This window comes from Castor canadensis, chromosome 10 (genome assembly GCF_047511655.1).
Source record: "Castor canadensis chromosome 10, mCasCan1.hap1v2, whole genome shotgun sequence".
In the NCBI taxonomy this organism is placed as follows: Eukaryota; Metazoa; Chordata; class Mammalia; order Rodentia; family Castoridae; genus Castor; species Castor canadensis.
In genome coordinates, this window is record NC_133395.1 from 57,494,013 (window position 1) to 57,514,951 (window position 20,939).

General features: G+C 36.8%; 2 protein-coding genes across 10 annotated transcripts in view; one reads left to right on the forward strand and one right to left on the reverse strand.

Annotated features, from left to right (window-relative positions):
- Positions 1 to 4,327, reverse strand: part of Ccdc122 (coiled-coil domain containing 122) — a 71,983-nt gene extending 67,656 nt beyond the window's left edge. For both annotated transcript variants that reach the window (XR_012436216.1, XM_074043347.1), the window contains exon 1: positions 4,190 to 4,327. The gene's annotated coding sequence lies outside the window, so the exon portion shown is untranslated. The remainder of the gene's footprint in view (positions 1 to 4,189) is intronic.
- A 102-nt stretch (positions 4,328 to 4,429) lies between these two features.
- Positions 4,430 to 17,750, forward strand: Lacc1 (laccase domain containing 1). Of its 8 annotated transcripts, none has more exons than XM_074043342.1 (7): positions 4,430 to 4,519; positions 5,469 to 6,078; positions 6,696 to 6,874; positions 7,856 to 8,021; positions 11,799 to 12,024; positions 13,420 to 13,580; positions 14,698 to 17,750. In XM_074043342.1, the coding sequence occupies exons 2-6, from the start codon at positions 5,517 to 5,519 to the stop codon at positions 13,577 to 13,579; spliced, it is 1,293 nt and encodes a 430-aa protein (XP_073899443.1). In that variant the 5' UTR covers positions 4,430 to 4,519; positions 5,469 to 5,516; the 3' UTR covers position 13,580; positions 14,698 to 17,750. The 8 variants fall into 8 exon arrangements, with proteins under 8 accessions (XP_073899443.1, XP_020038194.1, XP_073899445.1 ...); XM_020182605.2 differs by having other exon boundaries at positions 4,432 to 4,681; XM_074043343.1 differs by having other exon boundaries at positions 4,436 to 4,550.
- The last annotated feature ends 3,189 nt before the right edge of the window (positions 17,751 to 20,939 follow it).

A 20,939-nucleotide genomic window follows, 5' to 3' on the forward strand; every position in this document is an offset into this window, starting at 1 on the left:
GATTTCCATACTAAGAACTTTGTAGTGGGTTGAATGATGGCCCTCAAAAGATAAGTCCATGGCATAACCTTCGGAACCGGTGAATATTACCTGATTTGGAAAAAGGGTCTTTACAGATATAACTAAGTTAAGGATCTTGAGATGAGATCATCCTGGATTTAGGGTGGGCCCTAAATTCAATGACAGGTGAGAGGCTGAATATGCAAAAAATGGTATGTAAAAACAGAACTCTAAACCATGACCCTCAGCAACCAACCTATTATCTACAGTAATCAGTTCAGGAAGCCAGCCTGTTATCTATAAATTTTACCTGTAGGAAGTCAGACCATTTCAAATAACAATTGATAATTACATCAATTGGCACAAAATGGCCAGTATCTGATTAGTGACCAACATTTTTCCTAATTCTTATCCCTACTTTCAACTTGGAACAACCAAAGAAAGCAAAGTATGTATCCATAACCAATCACACAGAATGTCTCACTTCTAGTTAGCCTGCCCGCAGCTTCCCCATGTCAGCATCTTTACTTCAAACATAGCTACTCCTCTTCCTGCCTTTGACTTTCTGCCAAAACAAAAAGTGATGGTGGCAGACTCCCTTGTAAGCTTGAATAAACAGTATTTTCTTGTTCTCATTTGGTCTTCATTGGTTTTTACACAGGTGCCCTTATAAAAGAAAGGTAGACAGAGATTTGAGACTCAGACATACAGGAAAAACCATGTGAAGATGGAGGCATGGAGCCTCAAGTAATGTAGCCCTGGCATCACAAGAAAATGATGAGGCAAAGAAACCTTCAAAAGGTGCAAGGTCCTGTGAACAGCTCAGTTTCACAATCCAACCTCCATAACTGTGGGGAAATGAGTTGTTGTTGTTTCAAACCATCCAGTTTATGGTAATTTGTTATGGCAGCCTCAGGAAACCAAATACAAGCTTTGAACAGGAAATGTGCATCTGTTACAATGGCTTTTTCAGTAAAGACCCAAAAACCTTTATGTAAATAAAAATGGCCAGCATTTTTTAAAATTCTACTTGTTTTCCTAAGATTTAAATGGAGGACAGTTGTGGTAGTACACTCCTGTAACACCAGCTACTGGGACTCAGGAGGTATAGATAGGAGGATCTTGGTCCAAGGTAAGCCTGGGAAAAAAATACAAGACCCTATCTGAAAAAAAGGAATAGAAGAAGATTTAGGGCTGGAGGTATAGCTCAAGTGGTAGAGCACCTGCCCAGCAAGTGCAAAACCATGAGTTCAAACTCCAGTACTGCCAAAATAAAGATTTCCATGGTAGTGAATAATGTCTGGGGATTTCCCTGTGGTTTCCCTAATAGCCAGGCCCTCATAAGCCTTCCTCATAAGTCTCTATGAGGAAGAAAAACACATAGCCAAGTAATTAAAATGGAGAAGTAGAACAGATGCTCCCTTAGTGTATCTACACTTGAGTTCTAAGCAATTAACCTTTTCTGTGTCCTCTGTAAATCATGATGCCCAATGATCTTGGCTACAAAACTACTACCTAGTTAATCTGCCTCATTCTGTTCTACCAGCTGAACTGTCAATCTTACCATGAATTATTTAATTCTTAAATGTTTATGCCAGTTATCCTTCATATTGTACTTTTATAACTTAATTAAATGTTATGTAAACCAATGAAATGGCATGGAAATAAAGTGTGTTTCTTTATGGAAAGACTCAATAAAGGTATGTGAGATAACTATAAAAGATAATGAAGAGTAATTTGCACTCAAATTGCTTCACAAGTGCCTTTAAGTTATTTTCCTCTTAGAGGAACAAAAACTTGGGGAATCATAGCAGATGGTTTGACTGTATGGTTTATGCAAGACACAAAATGTGGCAAACAAAAAGCCCTGGACTTTCTCAATAGATTGACAAATAAGCATACAAAATGGGCACTGCTGTTCTAGTTTGTTAAAGGAAAAAGTTTATAATATTAGGTTACACTTTTCCATGATTCTCTGGTTTAACTGACTTTTTTCTTTTGTTTTAAAAAAAGCTTTACTTAGATATAATTTATGGACCACTGATCCTAATAAAGTATATAATATTCAATGTTTAATTAATGTTTTGAACTTGTTGCTTGGATCTTGATCCAGACTGCACTTATCAAAGAGCCCTGTATATGAACAAAATGCTAAAGCTATTCTCCTTGGTGAGGAGAAGGGTATGTTTGAACTTGAAGAGTCTAAAGAAGCAGTTAAAGACATATAAAGGATATCCTACTTAGAATAAATAGCAAATGTCAAGAATGTGATCATGTGGTATATTCAAAGAACAACATTCATTTGAATGGCTTGGGCCATAGGGCAGTTACTTTTTCAAACCTAGTTATTCAACTGAATTCTCTGTAGATATTAAAACAAGAAAGCAAAGGAAAATATGCCCAGGCCTGACTCCTAGAGATTCTGATTCAACATATACCTGGCAGATGGGTCCTTGTATTGTTTTTTTAAAGAACTACTTGTAGGTCAGATGTTCAGATGACAGTCACTGGAGCAGGATAAGGATGGGGTGAAAGTATTAAGAAATGAGGATAGGACCAGATGGTGAAGGAAGTGGTATGCAAATACAATATAAAAACTTCCCCAACAACTCCACTGTTTTGAAATTTCTTGTTTGTATTTTGCTATCATTGCTGTTGGATGAAAGAATCTCTACTCTTATCATTGGCTACAAAAACTGGGATAAATGTTTTAAACTTGCTTTGTAACTAAAGACCCCTCTTTTGCTTGAGGTAACATTTAACATAAAACAAGCTAAGGGCAGAGAGTGCACCTTCTGATCAGGTGTATCATCTACCACTTCTTGATAGTAGAAGGGTTCCCGATAAACGTTCAGTGAAAATACTAATTTGACAAAAAAAGGAAAAAAAAAAAGTACTTGCCAGGGATACTGAAGAGTGGGTTTTTGTGATCTCTAGCCAAGTAGAAGCAGGTGCCCATTTACAAGCTCTTCTAAACTCCCAGGTACCTGAGATGCTTTCTCATTCAGGAGAAACTTCTTTAGCATTTATGAGTAACAATAAAGATAAAGGGGCCTCTCCTTTCATGCAGCCAGTTTTACAGCAAACATCTTTTCTGTTACTTTTTAAGGTCGGGAATTTTTTTTTTTTTCCCTTTCACCATAGCACATGCTTTCCACGTAGTAGCTGCTCAACAGGTTTTTTCGTTTAGGTTTTATTTTTTATTTTTTTTGATGGTACTTGGGTTTAAACTCAGTGCCTCACACTTGTTAGGCAGGCGCTCTACCACTTGAGCCACTCCACCAGCCCAGGATAGCCTAGAACCACAATCCTCCTGATCTCTGCCTCCCAAGTAGCCAGGATTATAGGGGTGAACTACTGGTGTCTGGCCTCAACAGTTTTTAACTAAATGAACATTATACTCATGGAGGACAGTTAAAGAATGCCTAATTGTACCTTTTACAAGATTCTAAGATTTGGTGCTTTCTGTCCTATTAAGGGTGTATATAAAGGGCCTATGGAGACATCTGTGTTGTCAATGCAAGTGAAGAGATTATCAAGAGTGTTGGTCCTTCCAGGAATGGGAGAAGGGGAGATAAAGAATGATGGAGGAGATGAATTCAACTATGATAATAGTGTAAGAACTTTTGTAAATGTCACAATGAACCCCCAGCACATGAAGGGAGGGAGGGAGGAGGAAGGAAGGAAGGAAGTCGGTCGGTCCTGGTGGGGAGCGATGGCACGCACCTGTAATCCCAGCTGGGCGGGGGTAGGGGTGGTGGCAGAGGTAGGAAGATTGGGGTCTGAGGAGGCCCTATCTGAAAAATAACTGTAAAAAAAAAAGCAAAACGGCTGGGGGGGGTGTGACTCTAGCGGTAGAGCGCCCCCCTAGCAAGCGTGAGGCTGAGTTCGAATCCCAGTACCGCAAAAAAAAAAAAAAAAAAAGTGGTCCTGTCAGCAAGAAACGCCGAATCTCCTTTCTTTGCAAAGAGGCGGAAAAAAAAAAAAAAGAACTAACTTGTTTCTGCAATAAACCAAAACAGCCTTCCCACAGAGGCCCCTTCGTGACGAGTGACCGCGAGCTAGCGTGACAGGCTGATAAGCCCGGCGTTCCGGCCCGACTTCCTTCAGCCCGCTCCCCTGGGGGCGCCGCCATTCCCACCGCCCTCCTCCTCACTCCCGCCCCGTCCCTGACGCCCCCGTTGCGGACCCGTCCTGCCCGCCTTCCGTGCGCTGACTCGCTGGTCTCCGGCCAAACCGCTCCCGGAGACACGGACTCGCCTGTCTGCCGCCGCGGGAGGGCGGCGTCAGGCGGACGCGGGGCCGCGCTGACCCGGAACTGCTGAGGCCTTGGCACGCAGCGCTGGGCTCATCGCGGGATTCCCCTGCGCGCGCCCCCGCCGCCCGCCCGCCCGCCTGACGCACGCGCGCGCCCGACGCCCGCCCCGCAGCCCCGCCCACCCCGGAGTTACCTGGAGCCTTCCCGCCCCGCGCCGGGCGCCTGCCGTCTGGTTTTCGCTGGAGCTGGTGGGGAAAGGAGGTGGGTGAGTCCGACGGGCGCGCGACTCCAGGTGACGCTTGCCGCTTCCCGGTCTCTCAGGCTCGTGGCGGGGTGGAGGCTGCAGTCGCCCCGAGTCGGCCGCAGACGGGGCGTGCAGCCCTAGGAAAAGTGCGACAGTCGACCGGGGACGTCGCCTGTGGCGTGAGTCTGACCGTCGGCCACCGGTTTAGGGGGCGGTGGGTGGAGGTGCCCCGGCGGGTGCTGAGCCCAAGCCCACGTCCCCCAGGTCGGAGGAGCGGGGACACAAGCCTAGTGGGGAAGGCGGGAGGTCACCCACTTCTAGTGGCGAAATGAATGAACTTGGGAGCCCGTGCGAGGGGGACGGGAGGGGACACGAGTCACCCAGGCAAACCCGCCGCCCCGGTGCAGGACTGGCCGAAGGTGAAAAATCTGCGCGAATGAGTCAGAAAGTGCGTAAGGAGGGGTTCTCACCCAAATTACTGTCGCGTTTGTCATCACTGCCAAGTGTGGAGCACTAACTCCACAGAGGAGTTAGTCCTCTCGGCTCCTGCAAAACGCGATTTTCAGGTGCAGCTCAGCTTCACCTCCTGCCGGCCATTTCGTATCAAAGGATGTGACCTAATATGACAATCATGTCATACATTGGCATCGTGTGATTAAAAATCAGGACGTGGTCCAGGTCAACCAGTCATTTCCCACTTAAAATTTGCTATGAACAAAAACTGTTCTGCTGAAAACTTGTACCACATTTTCATAAGATAAGTTAAAAGATGGCTTCAATTTAGTTGTCATGTTTCTGTTTTGAGAAATAATGAACTAGCTTCTTTGGAAGATGTCTATCTTTATTTTGGCTACTTTCTTTTTAATTACTGCAGTTCTTTTTTTTAATCCACCACAAATTTCTTTTGTAAGTATAAGAAGATTGATAAAATTTTGTATTCTTATTTACGCTAATTTTTCTTTATAGATGATTTGTTTGACACAGATCTTGAAGAATATTGTATGGTATTGAAGGATGGCAGAAGCAGTTTTGATTGATCTCTTTGGTTTGAAATTGAACTCTCAAAACAACTGCCATCAGACATTGCTAAAGACATTGAATGCTGTCCAAAACCACCATGCTGACAAGGCCAAGTTTCTTTGCATAATATGTTGCGGTAACATCAGCTGTGAAAGGGGTGGTGAAAATGATATTTGTGAATTGGAAACAAGCAATGGATTATTAACTCTCTTGAAAGAATTTGAGACTGTTAGTAAACCTAGTATGGCTGCCTCTTTGTATACCATTAAACAAAAAATCGATGAAAAAAATCTGAGCAGCATTAAGGTGATTGTACCAATGCACAGAAAGACATTAATGAAGGCTTTCATCGATCAACTCTTCACTGAGGTTTACAATTTTGAGTTTGAAGATTTACAGGTGTCCTTGAAGGATGGCCTTTTGAAACAGTCCACTGAAATAAACATGATCACAGCTCATGAACTTGAAGAAATCCAGAATGAAATAGAAACATACTTAAGGAGTCTGCCAGCTCTGAATGGAGAATTAGCTATTATCACAACTCCGTCGATCCCAGGTATATTCAACACTGTTATTTTTACTGTGTACATGAAAATTCAGCCTTTCTTCAGAGGTTGCTCGATGCCTTTTTTTTTTGTTGACTCTGTGGGATTATTGCTCTCTAGCATCACTTGGAAGATGGGGGTGTGTTGAATGATCTTGTGAGTCAGGGTGAATTTATAAATTTAATGACTTCTTCAAAGCTCTAAATAAACAAATTGGCTCTATGCAAATTTAGCTTTAAGACAGATTCCTAACCCTCCTTAAGAATGAGATTTCTGACCCTGAAAGTCTTTTATTTAGAAATCTGAAACCTCAACTCATTGACACTTTCAGAGAAGAGTAAAATTTAAAATAATTGAACTTCTTTCTTGGTTAACAAGTAGTTACCGTGAGCTATGTGCTTTTGGGCATAACAGAGACTGATAAAACAGAAGGTAACCTTTAAAGACCAATAATCCCATAGGGAAGGTAAACAAACAGCAGGATGTAGTAAGAACATATGTGGGTACAAAGTGCTTTCAAATTAGATGCCAGATAAATAAGTACAGGTTGAAGCGATTGGGGAAGTTCTGATGGAGAGACTGGTTTTTGTAGAGCATCTTTTTAAGCTGTACAACTTATCTTCAACAGATATTTTCATACATGGATTTACTACAAGAACTGGTGGGATATCTTACATACCAACTCTTAGCTCATTCAATCTCTTCAGTAGTTCCAAACGGAGAGATCCCAAGGTAGTTGTTCAAGAAAACCTACGTAGGTTGGCGAATGCTGCAGGATTTAACGCAGAGAAATTTCACCGAATAAAGGTAAAATTTTGTTTCATGGTTTGGAAGATCTAAAGTATATTTTTGACTATTGGTAACCATGTGGACTTTGAGATACTTAGATTCTGCTTCTGGTGTATGATCTAACATTTTAGGATAATGCTATAGCTGTTTTTCATTGACTTATTCACCATAGCCTAAATATCAATTCTAATGTGTATATATATATATATATATATATATATATATATATACACACACACATATATATATGTAATGCTAATGTGTATATAACATATATTTCATCTGGAGCACTTCCATTCTAAAAGTATGGTTAATTCTCAGACAGTATAGTGCCACTACCCTTTTTGATATAGAAGAAAGGTACCTGAATGGTAGGAAAGAAAGGTAGTTATTTTTCTAAATCGACATAAGGAAAGGGGATAAACTTCTATACAGTACACACTTCACATCTATGCAATTATGACAATGAAACCCCCTCATACTATCAATGCTAATAAATAATTTTAAAAATGTATGTGTAATAGATGCATAGTATGTCAACATCTTCAGGGAGTGCCACCACCCCAAAAACAAAACAACAACAAAAGCCACTAAGGAAACTAGGGTCATAATTGAGGAGATAATGCCTTGTTCCTTATAGGATTCTAGCTTCACTTGGGTCTAGGAAAAGTAAAAATATCATTCATTTGGTAATTTAACTTTCTTCATAAGAAAGTAAATTTGTATTTTGTAGAAAGTTCTGCAAGTAGAGATTTACTGCACTCTAGTGGAAGGTATTCATGATGGAGTATATTGAATTTTTAAGTCTTTTTTCCTATGAATAAACTATACAGAGGTAATGCATTTGGTATTTTGTCATATACAGAAGTGGTGTATTTGTTGAATTCCAGCAGTCTTACACTGGTTATATATATCATACTGAAATAGGTACTTTCAGAAATGTTTACAAGTAAGAAATCTCATTTTCAAAACTTTTTTATCACACATCTCTGGTATTAGCCTGATCATGCCAGTGAAGTCTGGATTATGGGAAAGAAGGAACCTGAATCTTATGATGCAATAACCACAAACCAAAGAGGAGTCACAGTAGCAGCTCTTGGTGCCGACTGTATACCTATAGTGTTTGCAGATCCTGTGAAAAAAGCATGTGGGGTTGCTCACTCTGGTAAGTATCTTTAATGATTTTGTATTACAGGAAAAATTATTTTTTTCTGGTAGACATGTCAAGAAGTTAATTTCTTTGTGATACGTGTAATGATAAAGCTGGGGTCTGGATACTCATTAAGGGAGCAGATGAAAGGAGTATCTATGTCAAACATATGAATCAGAGTGGAATCTCAAAGGAGGTGGTACGTAGGTAGATTCCTGAGGAATCTATATATTTTAAAGCTAAGTGCCAGTGTTTCTACCCAAGGATGCTGTTAACATTTTGGGCAAGATAATTCTGCAGTACAGATTAAGTATCTTTGACCCTTGAAATTGTTAATGTAAGTAGCACCCCAGACATTGTAGTAATCAAGCAACAACCCTCCATGCTTTTTAGAACATGCCCTAGGAGTATGGTACTGAGAACCCTGGAGGTCCAGGCAGAGAATAGGAATGTTAAGCATGTAGGAAGGAGTTCACATGGAGATAGCCACATGAGTAAAGCAGTGATTCAGAAAATCAAGACAATGTTTGAAAAACGGCATTTAGTGAAAATAACTAAATGTATTTGACTGTAACCACTAGCTGCAGGTAAAAGCAAAGAAGCATTTTTTTAGATGCTATATTGTGTTAAAGTTACAGAATTTTGTTTTCTGGAAATATATTAAAACTGTACTTAGATTATCGAGTGTTTATGATTCTATGTGAAATAAGAGGTCATTTCTTAAATTTTCTTTTATCTGTAAATCTACAACTATGCTCTTTAGACCACAAATGAAAAAAAGAAAGTGACATATCTTTATTTTGACCTAACTAAAGTAATGGAATTGGATGAGAAGTCAAGTTTACTGTCAAAAGTAATTTAAAATTTGAATCTGAGTTCCTAGTTATAAAAAGGAAATATTATTTTTACTTCTTAGGTTTGAAATAGAGTACAATTAGATCCATTATATACTTTAAAAAAAATCAAATATCAGCAAGTGTAAAATCCTCTATGGGACTAATTTAATAATAATATTTTAAACCAGATATATATAGATATACTTGCATGTGCAAGTGCTATAGGAAAACAATCAAATACAGAGGGACTGGAGGACTTACAGATTAGAGGATAATTGAGGAGGGTTTCTGAGAAAGAAAAATACTCTTGTCTGCAGAGAAGCCTGGACAGTATCTCTTTTTAGCACAAAATGTCTATATGCTTCCCTCTGCATTTTCAAAGGTGCCTCAAAATCATCATGTTAAAAACTCAGTAGTTTTTCCTAAACCCTTATCTACCACGCAGGTTTCCAATTTCAGTATTGAGGTCCTGTCCACTTAAGAGACCCATATTAGAAGCCTGATATTTTATTCTGTTTCTTTTCCCATATCCACATATCCAGTGGGTTGCTTATAAAAGCTGAATCTACCATCTAAGTATTTATCATTTCTATCACTACCCTCTATTTCTGGAAAGATTGATCTCTTTACCTGAGTGCTTAGCTTTAGACGGATATGCATGTAGAGTGCTGAAGGGAAGAATAAGGTGACTTACTGGCCAACTAATTGAGCTAAATCTCACCCAGATATTAGGACCAAAGGAAAAATGTAATATTATTAGGTTTCTGTCTTTGGTACTAGATGGGAGCAGGAGTGAAGAAAATGGTTTAATCTTGGAACTCCAGGGGATGCAATGAAGAGGAAGAGAAAAAAGCCAACAATGGCATGATAGTCTAGGCAAGAGGAGAAGTATGTGAAACGGACTGTTCATTTAAATAAATATATTTTACTGTAAAAAGTGAGGAAGAGATTTAAAAACAACAAAACATTGCTGAAATAAATTAATGAAGAAGCAAGTGGGAATTGTGTTCTTGTATTTGAAGACTTAATATTATTAAATCAATATTATCCAGAATGATCTACAGATTTAATGCAATCCCTATAAAATCCCAGTGGCAATTTTTTTTTTTTTGCAGAAATAAATCCATCCTAAAATCCATGTATATTCTCAAAGGACTCTGAATGGTCACAGTAGTCTTAAAAAGGAAGAACAAAGTTGAATATCTGTCACTTCCTGATTTCAAAAAATTATGAAGCTATGGTAATCAAAACAGGATGGCACTAATATGAAGTCGTATATATAAACCAATGAAAAAGAATAAAGAGCCCAACAATAAAACCTCAAGTATGGTTAAATGCTTTTCAACAAAGATGCAAGGGAAAGGACAGTTTCTTCAACAAATAGTGCTGGGAAAATTGGATATCTATATAGAAAAGAATCATGTTGGGCCCTCACCTTACATCATACTCAAAACTTTAGTCATGATGTGTCAAAGACCTAAGTGTGAGAGATGAAATCGTAAAATTCTTAAGAAAATAGCATCAGTGTAAATCTTCAAGAGTTCAGGTTAGGCAGTAGCTTTTAGATGTTCAAAGCACATGAAACAAATGTAAAAATAGATAAATTGGACTTCATCAAAATTAAACATCTGCCCATTGGAGGACACAAATCAATAGAATGGAAAAGCAACCCATGTAATGGAAGAAAATACTTGCAAATCATGTGTTTGATAAGGGGTTAACATCCAAAATAGAGAATTCCTACAACTGTATAATAAAAAAAAAACTGGATTAAAAATGGTCCAGAGCCTGCCTGAAACTGACAGGGGGAGGGATGGGTGGGGGAGGGGGGCAGGGTGGAGAAATGACCCAAACAATGTATGCACATGAAAATAAACAAAAAAAAAAAAAAGGTCCAGAGTATAGATAGTTTTTCATAGATGATATGTAAATGGCCAACAAACATGAAGCATCACTCGTAATTTTGGCAATGCAAATAAAAAACAATCTCATTTCACACCCATTAGCGAATATTAAAAAATAATAGGAATTTAGGTTATGAAAAATTTGAATCTTGTTGCAGTGTTCATTGGAATATAAAATGATAAATTCACTATCAAAATAGTATGGTACTTCCTCAAAAATTTAAAAATAGAATTACCATCAAATCTACTTCTGGATGTTTATCCAAAAAAGTTTGAAGTAGGATCTAGAAGAGATATTTACACACTTGTGTTTGTAGCACCATTGTTCACAAGATCCAAGAGCTGGAAGCTAAGTGTCCAAAGACAGATGAATGGATTAGCAAAATGTAGTATATAGAGAATATACATGTGGAATGTTATTTAGTCTTAAAAAGTCAGGAAATTCTGACACATGCTATAACATGGATGAACCTAGAGGACATGTTTAATGAAATAATCCAGTCACAAAAAGGCAAATACTATATGATATACTATATGATAAAGTTTCTAAGTAGTCAAATTACAGAAAAAAAATGTATTCATTAGGGTCTAAGGGAAGGAGGAAATGAGAAGTTACTGTTTAATAGTTTCAAATTTGCACGATGAAAAGGTTCTTATATAACTGTGAATGTACTTAATACTGAATTTTACACTTAAAATTGTTAAAATGTTATATTTTATGTGATTTTTTAAAAATCACAAGGAAAAAACAAAAGACTAAGAGAGCATAATTCCTATGGAAATTAAACATAGAACATTTTCAAAAGGAAATGTAAGGAAACTTCCATAAATGTCTATTTTATGGTAGATGCTTTGCATACATCTCATTGATTACTATAAGATAGAACAAAACCAGTAAGTACTATAAAACATAGAAATTAATTTTGTGATTCATTTATTATTGCTGGACTTTGAAAAATATGCAAACTGAATGCTCATTTTTCATGTAGACAAAATTTCAGCTGAAATTTTATGTTGCAGCTTTTCTTTCTCTCTTTGTTCCTGTTTACCAGGCTGGAAAGGTACTTTGTTAGGTGTTGCTATGACTACAGTGAATGCTATGATAGCAGAATACGGCTGTAGTTTGGAAGACATTATTGTTGTGCTGGGACCTTCAGTAGGACCTTGCTGTTTTACTCTTCCCAGGGAATCTGCAAACACATTCCATAATCTCCATCCTGCGTGTGTCCGACTGTTTGACTCGCCAAATCCCTACGTTGACCTCCGTAAAGCCACCAGGTATGTTTGATTTCATTGTGGAACTATAAGTTTAATTGTTGCTTATTGCCTCTGAATTGAAAATTGCTTTAGAGAACAATTAGTAGCTCCCAGAACAATTCAGGTGGCAAACACTTAAGTAGTGGACATACAGAAAAACTCATTTTATATATGAAACCATCTCAGTTATTTCTGAATGACAGAAAATTCCTTGTCTGGTACTAGAAACCCACCTTTTTTGTGGATTTATTACACGTGGTTTTGACCGAATGCAGTCAAAAAATAGTAATAAAAGACAAAACAAATTTCAAGAACAAAAATTTTAAATTTCCATGTGCAGATTACACAGCTCAGTTGATGTGGAGAAGTTCTCAGTCAGTCCTGCATTATCATCAGCTGTGTGAAATTGTTGCGTGATCTGCTGAGTATCATTTTAGAGTACCGAACTCTATGCCTCCTGAGCATTCATGGTTTTTCTCAACAACAGTATCCTTCTAACTATATGATATCAAGAGTCTGTTGTATCTTTTACTGATTTGAAAGTGAGGGAACAAACAGTTGGCCTTTAAAGAGACCTGCTTAACATTCATAGAAAATAGCTGGTATGTATTCTAGTTCAAGTAATGCCTAAGGTAAATTCTCCTAAATAGATTTATTAGGAAGCTGATATTTTGAAAGTACTTACTCTCTAGTACAGGATATATGTCTTAGCAGAAGTATTAGGTAATATAAATACTAGCCACTTCCAAGTACTATGCATCTTGAATTTATGAAATTTTACTTTTGATATCTGTTAAAAATTGTCCATCATGTCTACAAAGGAAAATTAATGTCTGATCTGAATTGTGTTTCTATTCCAGTCAACAAAACCTTACCCAGATTTGTTCTCATTTAATACATAAGTAGAAAGCATTCAGATTGATTCTTAAATGTGCCTTGTGAAGTAAGCAGCACTAGTTTTTATTTATCTTTCATATCAAGAAGTATTTTTGGGTAAACAAGTTTTCTATGAAAAGTCTAGTTAATAGGAGTAAAAGAGATGAGGGCTAGATGACTGAAAAGCATATTCTATCTGAACCAAATGGATCTTGTCTTACATACCCTTGTAGCTTAAGAAATCTGTTCTTAAATAAGCACTTGATTTTTTATTATAAAATTCCATGTCCAATTGCCCTTGATGTCTGCATGTCTGCAGGGCAATCTGGAACTTTGTACAGTTCATATTTGAACTTTGGTGTCAAATGGTGATAAAGTCTACCATTACCTGCTAGCTCCTGTTGTGTGAATGAATAGCAGTTTCATTGTTTAAACAGATCCTTCCTGAAGCCTCTTTACACCAGTAACCGTACTTTTTTCTTAGATTGCTTTAGCTATTGGTAAAATAAACTCTTTATCTTTTGAAAAATCTGTCCTAAGGATTCTTCTAGAACGAGGAGGAATTCTTCCACATAATATTCAGGACCAGAGTCAAGATCTCAACCTCTGTACATCCTGCCATCCTGACAAGTTTTTCTCCCATGTCCGAGATGGCCTTAACTTTGGTACACAGATTGGCTTCATATCAATTAGAGAATGAGGTACAGTAGGGTCTCCCCTCTCATCTCTCTTCTCTCCACTCTCTTTCTCTGTCCCTCCCTCTACCTTTCTTTCCTTTTTCCTTTATTCTCTTTGAGCTTTTCTCTCCCTTCCATTTTATTTATTTTACGTTGTCTTATTTATTTTGTTTTACTTTTTAGTTGTTTGAGACAGGGTCTCACTATGTTGCCTAGGTAGGCCTAGAACTTTCTATGTGACTCAGGTTAGCCTTGAACTAGAGATCCTTGTGCTTCAGCCTCCTGAGTGCTGGAATTACAAGTGTGCACCACCATGTCTGGCCCTCCCCTGATTTAAAAAATAAGCATTTACATTTAATTTTACTTCTTTATTCTTACGTGAAGAATTAAGTTTCTATATTTTTAGTAACACAGTAGTGGTAGAAAAGTTCATTTTCAGTAATTTATTCTGTGATAAAGAATAGCCATTCCTCTTCTTGGTTAATGAAGAATAATCAAGTAGGCTTATGTTAAAAGTATAAAAATAAAATAGTCTTTTAAAAATCCTATACAGTATATCTTTTATCTCTACTCTGTACTTCATACTTATACATTTCTTATTATAACATCTTTATACCATTCATTTTTTAAGTTTGGAGAAAAAAATCTTTGTATAAAAATTCTAAATTCTAAAATAATAAATCCACAAATATACCAATTGGCCTGGTTTTCAACTAGATTTTCAACTGCTGTCTGTAGTAGAGTTGGCCAATTTTTTTTAAAAGGCCAAGATAGTAAATCTTTTATGTTTTGTGGGACATACAATATCTGTCTCAATTACTCTGCCACTGTAGAGCAAAAGCAGACACCGACAACACAGAAACAAAAGAGTATGTCTGTGTTCCACTTAATCTTTATTCACATAAAGAGGAAATGGTTTTTTAGACCTATACAAAAATATACATGACTGTGATTTAGCGCTGCCTTTAGCTTATTTTCAATTTCCCTAAGGTTCTTTTTAACTCAATTAATACTACTTTTAGTCTGTACAATATCTTCAGCTCTTTAATACACAAACAAGTTCAATAGACTTCATGATTCTTACCTTGATATCTAATAGCACTAGTTAGGGTCTCATATTTTATTTCTATACATTTTACAGGTACTTGATTGGATTTTTGAATAACTGCTTCCTGCCTCCTTCCAAATTGACAGCAAGAGAGAAATTTAGCTGATTGCTTTATGTAAAAACCAAGAAGATTACAGTGGAGAATCCATCTTTAGGGTATATTTTCACTACTATCCAAAGCCAAATGATCTTCATTTGATTCTAATGATAATGGAAAAAAGAATCAGTGTGATGTTTTACAAAGGAAGATTATTCCTAGAATTTGTTCTCCTTATTTATTCCATAAATCAAGAATAAGTCTGTTCAGTTCAGTGTTTGTTAGATGCTGTCTGTCAGGCATTATCTTTAGAATAGGTGAATAAAAATGAATGATTTTTTTCTATTTCAGTCTAATGCATTGGAGGAGATAAACACTTTCTACAACTAAAATTTAATTTGAATAGCAGTAGAAAAATACTGAAGGGGGAAGGGTTAATTTTACCCAGAAGCAGAGCAGAGAAGGTATTACAGAGAAAATGACATGTTACATGTGCCCAAAAGCTATGTAGGGTTTTGACAAATGAAGAAAAATAACAGAGAGAGGGAATGCTGTGAACCAGAACATGAAACTGAAAGTTCATAGCCTCTCCTAGAGAGAAAACAGCGTGGGCAGGAGGTGAGACTGGAGAAACTAGCTGGAAATAGACTAGCAGGAATCTCACTGCCATGTCAGGTAGGTTGGAGTTTATTTTTCTTGGCAGTGAGTTGGCATCAATAGTAGAGGAGGGTTTTTTGTTTGTTTGTATTCAGATTATGAGAGACCAAAGTTTAGGAAAGGGGCAGTCAAAATATTTCAAAGAAAAATGAAGTCTTAGTGAAAGGTGTAGAAATTAAGATAGAGAAGACAGTAGATGGATTAGAGAAACATTTCAGAGGTGAGATCAATAGCTCCCCTTAATAGATAATGAAAGTTAGAGGTGAGGAAGGGTAGACAAGTCATTGATGACTAAGATTTTCTATTCATATATTTCCTACGTATATATACAATATATGTATACATATATTTGGTGCTTACAAAGGACTTGCATATATGACCTCATTGTATCTTAATAGTTACTGTAAAATACATAGACCAGGTGTAATCACTTTGTACAAATGAGAAACTAAACCTCATTGAGTTAGAGTTCAAAATCATAATTTGTAAGGATGAGGTAAGATTTGAACATGTATTTGTGACTCCAGATCTGTCAGATTTTGCAGATAATCAAAGCTTCCTATATTTTATTTTCAGCTTTCTTTTAATATCACTTATGTATAAATTCAGCCAAAATTTTGTTCAAATATTTGGACACATTGTAGCCCTCAATATGTTTAATATCCATTGGAAAGTGACAGTCAGTAAACAAGCAGCTTCAATACTGTGATGTGTGTGGTGAGGTTACCACAGGTGACATCTTTACTTTAATTCTTTGATGCATGCCATAGCCCTGTGTGATATTTAAGTAAAATACCTTATTTCTCCTAATTCAGGAAAGGCATTAAATACAAAGGATAGATAGAAATTTCAAACACATGCAGAATATTCTTTTTTGATGATTAATAATAAAGACTAAGGAATAATTTCACATATTGAGAAAGACTGTTGATTTTCTAATTTTTCACTGTGTATTATTTTGTTTGAAGTTTGTAAATTTACACAGTATTAGACAGCCACATTTCACTCTACCACAACATTCTAAAACCACATAATTTTTTTTTTATCTATGATTTTGGGTTATCTGCCATAGCATATAATGAAAAGTTGTCTTGCTAGTACTACTGAGTGTGTAGTATTGATTCAGTAACTCAGAAACAGAACTACTAGGTTATTAAATGAACATATCTTATTGTTTCCACAGGATCCCTGTCGATCTCAAGCATTTCTTGATAGGTTTCTTGAACTTTTACGGTACAGAACAATGATAATTTCTAGTAACTTAAGGTTTGTTTTTAATCTAAGCACTGTTACTAACTGCATGTTGACGATTGCCATTTATTAATAGGAGAAATTAAGGTAATAAATCATGGAACAACTTTCATGGAAGTACTTATTATATTAAAACTTAATAAAACATATAATATGATCTTGGTCCTTTAATTGTGATTTTAAATTGTGAAGAACCACATAGTGACTAAATGTTTAATAAAACAAATGAGAGAACGTACCACTAGGAGGCAGTATTTCAACAAGTAGCTCTGAAGTTTCTTGGTATAGAATTGAACCTCTATTATTTACTTTTCCAAAGCAGAGGAAGGTATTTACAATTAGCAAATATATTGTTCTTACTTTAAGTATAACGTATTGTGTTTCAAGTAATATGAAAGCATTAAGAATCTATTTCTATAAAATTGCTAGTAAGGGCTTTTCTGTAAATAGATATTTAGGGGAAAACATGTCATATAGCAAAACATAAACAAGACCCATGGATTCAAAAGCCAGAATATAAGAGTACCATAACATGCTGGGTGCTAGTGGCTTAAACCTGTAATTCTGTCTACTTGGAAGGTTGAGAGCTGAAGGATCGCAGTTCGAGGCCAGCTGGGGCAAAAAGTTCACAAGACCCCATCTCCAAAATAATCAGAGCAAAATGGACTGGAGGTGGGACTCAAGCAGTAGAGTACCTGCTTTGCAAGCGTGAAGCCCTGAGTTCACACGTGAAGCCCTGAGATCCACCAAAAAGAAGAACATGAGTTGTATCATTTTATATCTCAAAATGGAATTTGAAATTTGTTTTCAGTTGGTTGTCCTAAATTTCTACTTATAATGGGCTCATCTTAATTTTTATGTGACCTCTTAGAGAATACTTCTAATTTGTGGAAGTCCAGCACTTTAAAGAAACCATTGCTCACTTGTTCTTATGTTCATGTGTGTGTATGTGCATGAGTCTTTGTGGGAAGCTCAATGGCAAACAAGAAAGGTGTACGTGCTAAGTGTGATATCTAGCCTCTTTGCTCTATGTAATGTAGATTCATATATACAAACATATTCATATATACAAACACATTGTGTGCAATGGGATCATAGATTTCTTTTATGTTTTTTAAATAAATTGTGCAATTAAAAAATAGGAATTGTGACATGTATGCTTACTGGATGTTTTTGGGAACCCTGGTAGGGTATATGCATTTCCATTATAGGCAGTGTTTCTAAACTAGTGATTTCAAAGATGAGGCAGCTGCTGTAAGCGGTGCATTGTTCTTCATTGCTTAATGAAGGAAAAAGAAATCTTCCAGTACAGCTTTTTCCAGATTAACACAGTTTGAACTCAGAATGATTACATGTCAGTAAGGTTGAGACAGACTTTTCATACTCTCTGGTAGATGCATCTTCTTTGCAGAGAAGGAAATGCTTACATCACATTCCATGTCTTGTGCCAAATGCCTGAGGTGAACTATGTCCATTCTGTACATTTTTAAAATTGAAGTCTCAGTTACTGTACTTTATAGTCCAGTTAGTATATTTTACTAAATATTTAAAAGTTCCAGCAGACTCTATAACTCAAAATACCACCTTCCTTTCCCAGCTCCTCCTCCAAATGTGCATCCGCATTTCATGAGAAACATTTGTAGAAAATAGATTTGCTGTTGGTGACGATCGAATTTTAGTGTATCATTTTCTTAATGTAATTACACATTGCTTTAGTTTACATCTTATCATTCTTCCCTCTTCCTTTATTTTCCTTAATCACATACCTTAAGGTTGTATTTTCTTTATCCCTTCATCATCTGTGCTTTCATACTTGATATTTCGTATTCACAAAGTAACTTAATTTTTTAAGTTTTCTCCTTTTAAATATGTATCCAGATGTCACTGTAGAGTTGCTTGTTGTACATATCCTATGGCCTCTTGAATATGATTCCTCCAAATTTAACCTATCATCTTCGCTCCAAAGCATGCCCCCACTCTGGTGTTCTATCAGAGGGTGAAATCATTATTCATGCATTTGCCCAAGCAGAAACCCTGGAGTGTTTCTGAATGCCTCTCTTTCACCCATGCCTTCCTATCCTATTGCCTTGGTATATCTGACGTCTGTTCCCATGTCCCTATCTCATCTGCCACAGACATTCAAGTCATCATCTTTCACCTGTGTCACTAGAGCAGCCTTCTAACTACTCATTTCTTACTGAATCCCTTATATTGCCATTGTTGCTTATTTTAAAATGCAAATCTGATAATAATAATTCCCATAAAATAATTTTATGGCTTTCCTACCATCTCCAAGATGAAGACTTCATCTTTATAAGTGTTGTCATGATCTTACGTCTGCTTACTTCTTTTTTCTGCCACTCCCTGCTCCACACCATATGCTCCAGTCATTCTGTACTTTTTGTTTTCCTAGACTGTGACACAGAGTAGGTCAGTACAAAGAGGTTTGGTTGCATTCAAAGACTGACTTTAAACTCAGATTTTGCTCAAGGTTACTTTTACTTAGGCTTTCTATTAAATTTCCAAAGCACTACTAAGATGAACACAGCATGACTATCTAAGCAAATGAATACAAGACTATGTCTCCCTAATTCCTCATGGAAATATGCCCAAAGTTCAGTTGTCAGTGTAGTACATACACAGTCATGTATCAGGTCCCACACTGAAGCTTTTGTTCCCTAAGGCAGGGTGAGGCCATGTTAATGCTCAGAGGCTTGCCTTCTACCATAGAAGCAATATTTTCTATATCTAAAAGCATGAATGATTTTTTTCTAGGACACTGGGTTCACAGAATTTCCCACCATGATCTTTCACAGTCATGTTTTCTCATCCTGTCTTTCTACCTATTGTTGACTCTGCAGGCATAATAATTCTCAATCTCTCTTCTCTTGAATAATTTTTAATCATCCTTTTAGTCTCAGATCTGAGGTCACTGCTTCAAGAACATTTTCTTTGGTGGTTTCCCTCATTATCCATTCTAAGCATTTAAAATATTAATTGCACAGAAATAGTTGGCTTTATTATGACATCTTCACACTTGCATGGCATGTACTTTGATCCATTCACATATATCCCCCTAACACCCTTGGTTGTTCTCCTCCTGCTATCTCCTCCCCTATCTTCCCCCTTCTACATTCATATTTTTTTTAACAAAATAAATCCCAGATTCTGCGTGTGAGAGAAAACATGCGATGTTTTGTCTTTCTGAATCTGACTTATTTTGCTTAACATGATCTCTAGTTATATCCATTTTCATGCATATTACATACTTTCATTCTTTATGACCGAATAAGTACTCCATTGAATATATACTCCATTATGCATATTTTTTCTTTATCCATTTATCTGTTGATGGGCACCTAGACTGATTCTGTAACTTGGCTATTGTGAATAGTGCCTGCAGTAAACATAGGTATGCTAGTTTCTCTATTGTATGCTAACTTTTGATTCCTTCAAGTGTATACCCAGGAGTGATATAGTAGAAGGATCATATGGTACTTCTATTTTTAGGTTTTTGAGGAACCTCCATACTGATTTCAATAGTGACTGGACTAAGGATTCCCTTTTTCTTGCATCTTTGCCAGCATTTCTTTTCTTGATGCCCATTCTCACTGGGGTGACACGGAATCTCAATGTCATTTTGATTTATTACTTCCTCAATGGCTAAAAATGTTGAACATTTTATCATGTATTTATTGGCCATTTGTCCTTACTTTTGTTTTTGAGATGTGTTGGCTCAGTTCATTTGCCCATTTATGGATTGGATTATTCTTTTGGTGTTTAATTTTTGAGTTCTTTGTATATTCTGGATGTGAATCCCTTGTCAGATGAGTAGCTGGCAAAAGTTTTCCTCCTATTCTCTCTCTTCACTCTGGTAATTGTTTGCCGTGCAAAAGCTTTTTTAAATTTGATGCAATCCCATTTGTCAATTCTTGCTATTATTTCTTGAGTGATAAGAGTCCTATTCAGAAAATCATTGCCTATGCCTATATACTGAAGTGTTTGCCCTATGTTGTGTTTCAGAGTTTCAGGTCTTGAGGTCTTTGAAGCATTTTGAATTGAGTTTTGTACAAAGTGAGAGATAAGAATCTAGTTTTAGTCTTTTACATGTGGATATCCAGTTTTCCTAACACCATTTTTCTTCAACATATGTTTTGGGTACCTCTGTCAAGAATCAGATGGCTGTAGTAGTGTGGGCTTATTTCTGGGTCCTCTACTCTATGTCATTGGTTTACATGTCTATTTTCATGCTAGTACCATGCTGTTTTTGTTACCATGGCTCTGTAGTATAGTTTGAAGTCAGATATTGTGATATCTCCAGCATTTGAGC

Excerpts from the sequence above, each read along its gene's own strand:
- Lacc1 (XM_074043342.1), top strand. The coding sequence starts at position 5,517 with ATGGCAGAAGCAGTTTTGATTGATCTCTTTGGTTTGAAATTGAACTCT. Across the intron at positions 6,875-7,855 it reads AGAAATTTCACCGAATAAAG|CCTGATCATGCCAGTGAAGT; the intron begins GTAAAATTTTGT and ends CTCTGGTATTAG. Across the intron at positions 8,022-11,798 it reads ATGTGGGGTTGCTCACTCTG|GCTGGAAAGGTACTTTGTTA; the intron begins GTAAGTATCTTT and ends CCTGTTTACCAG.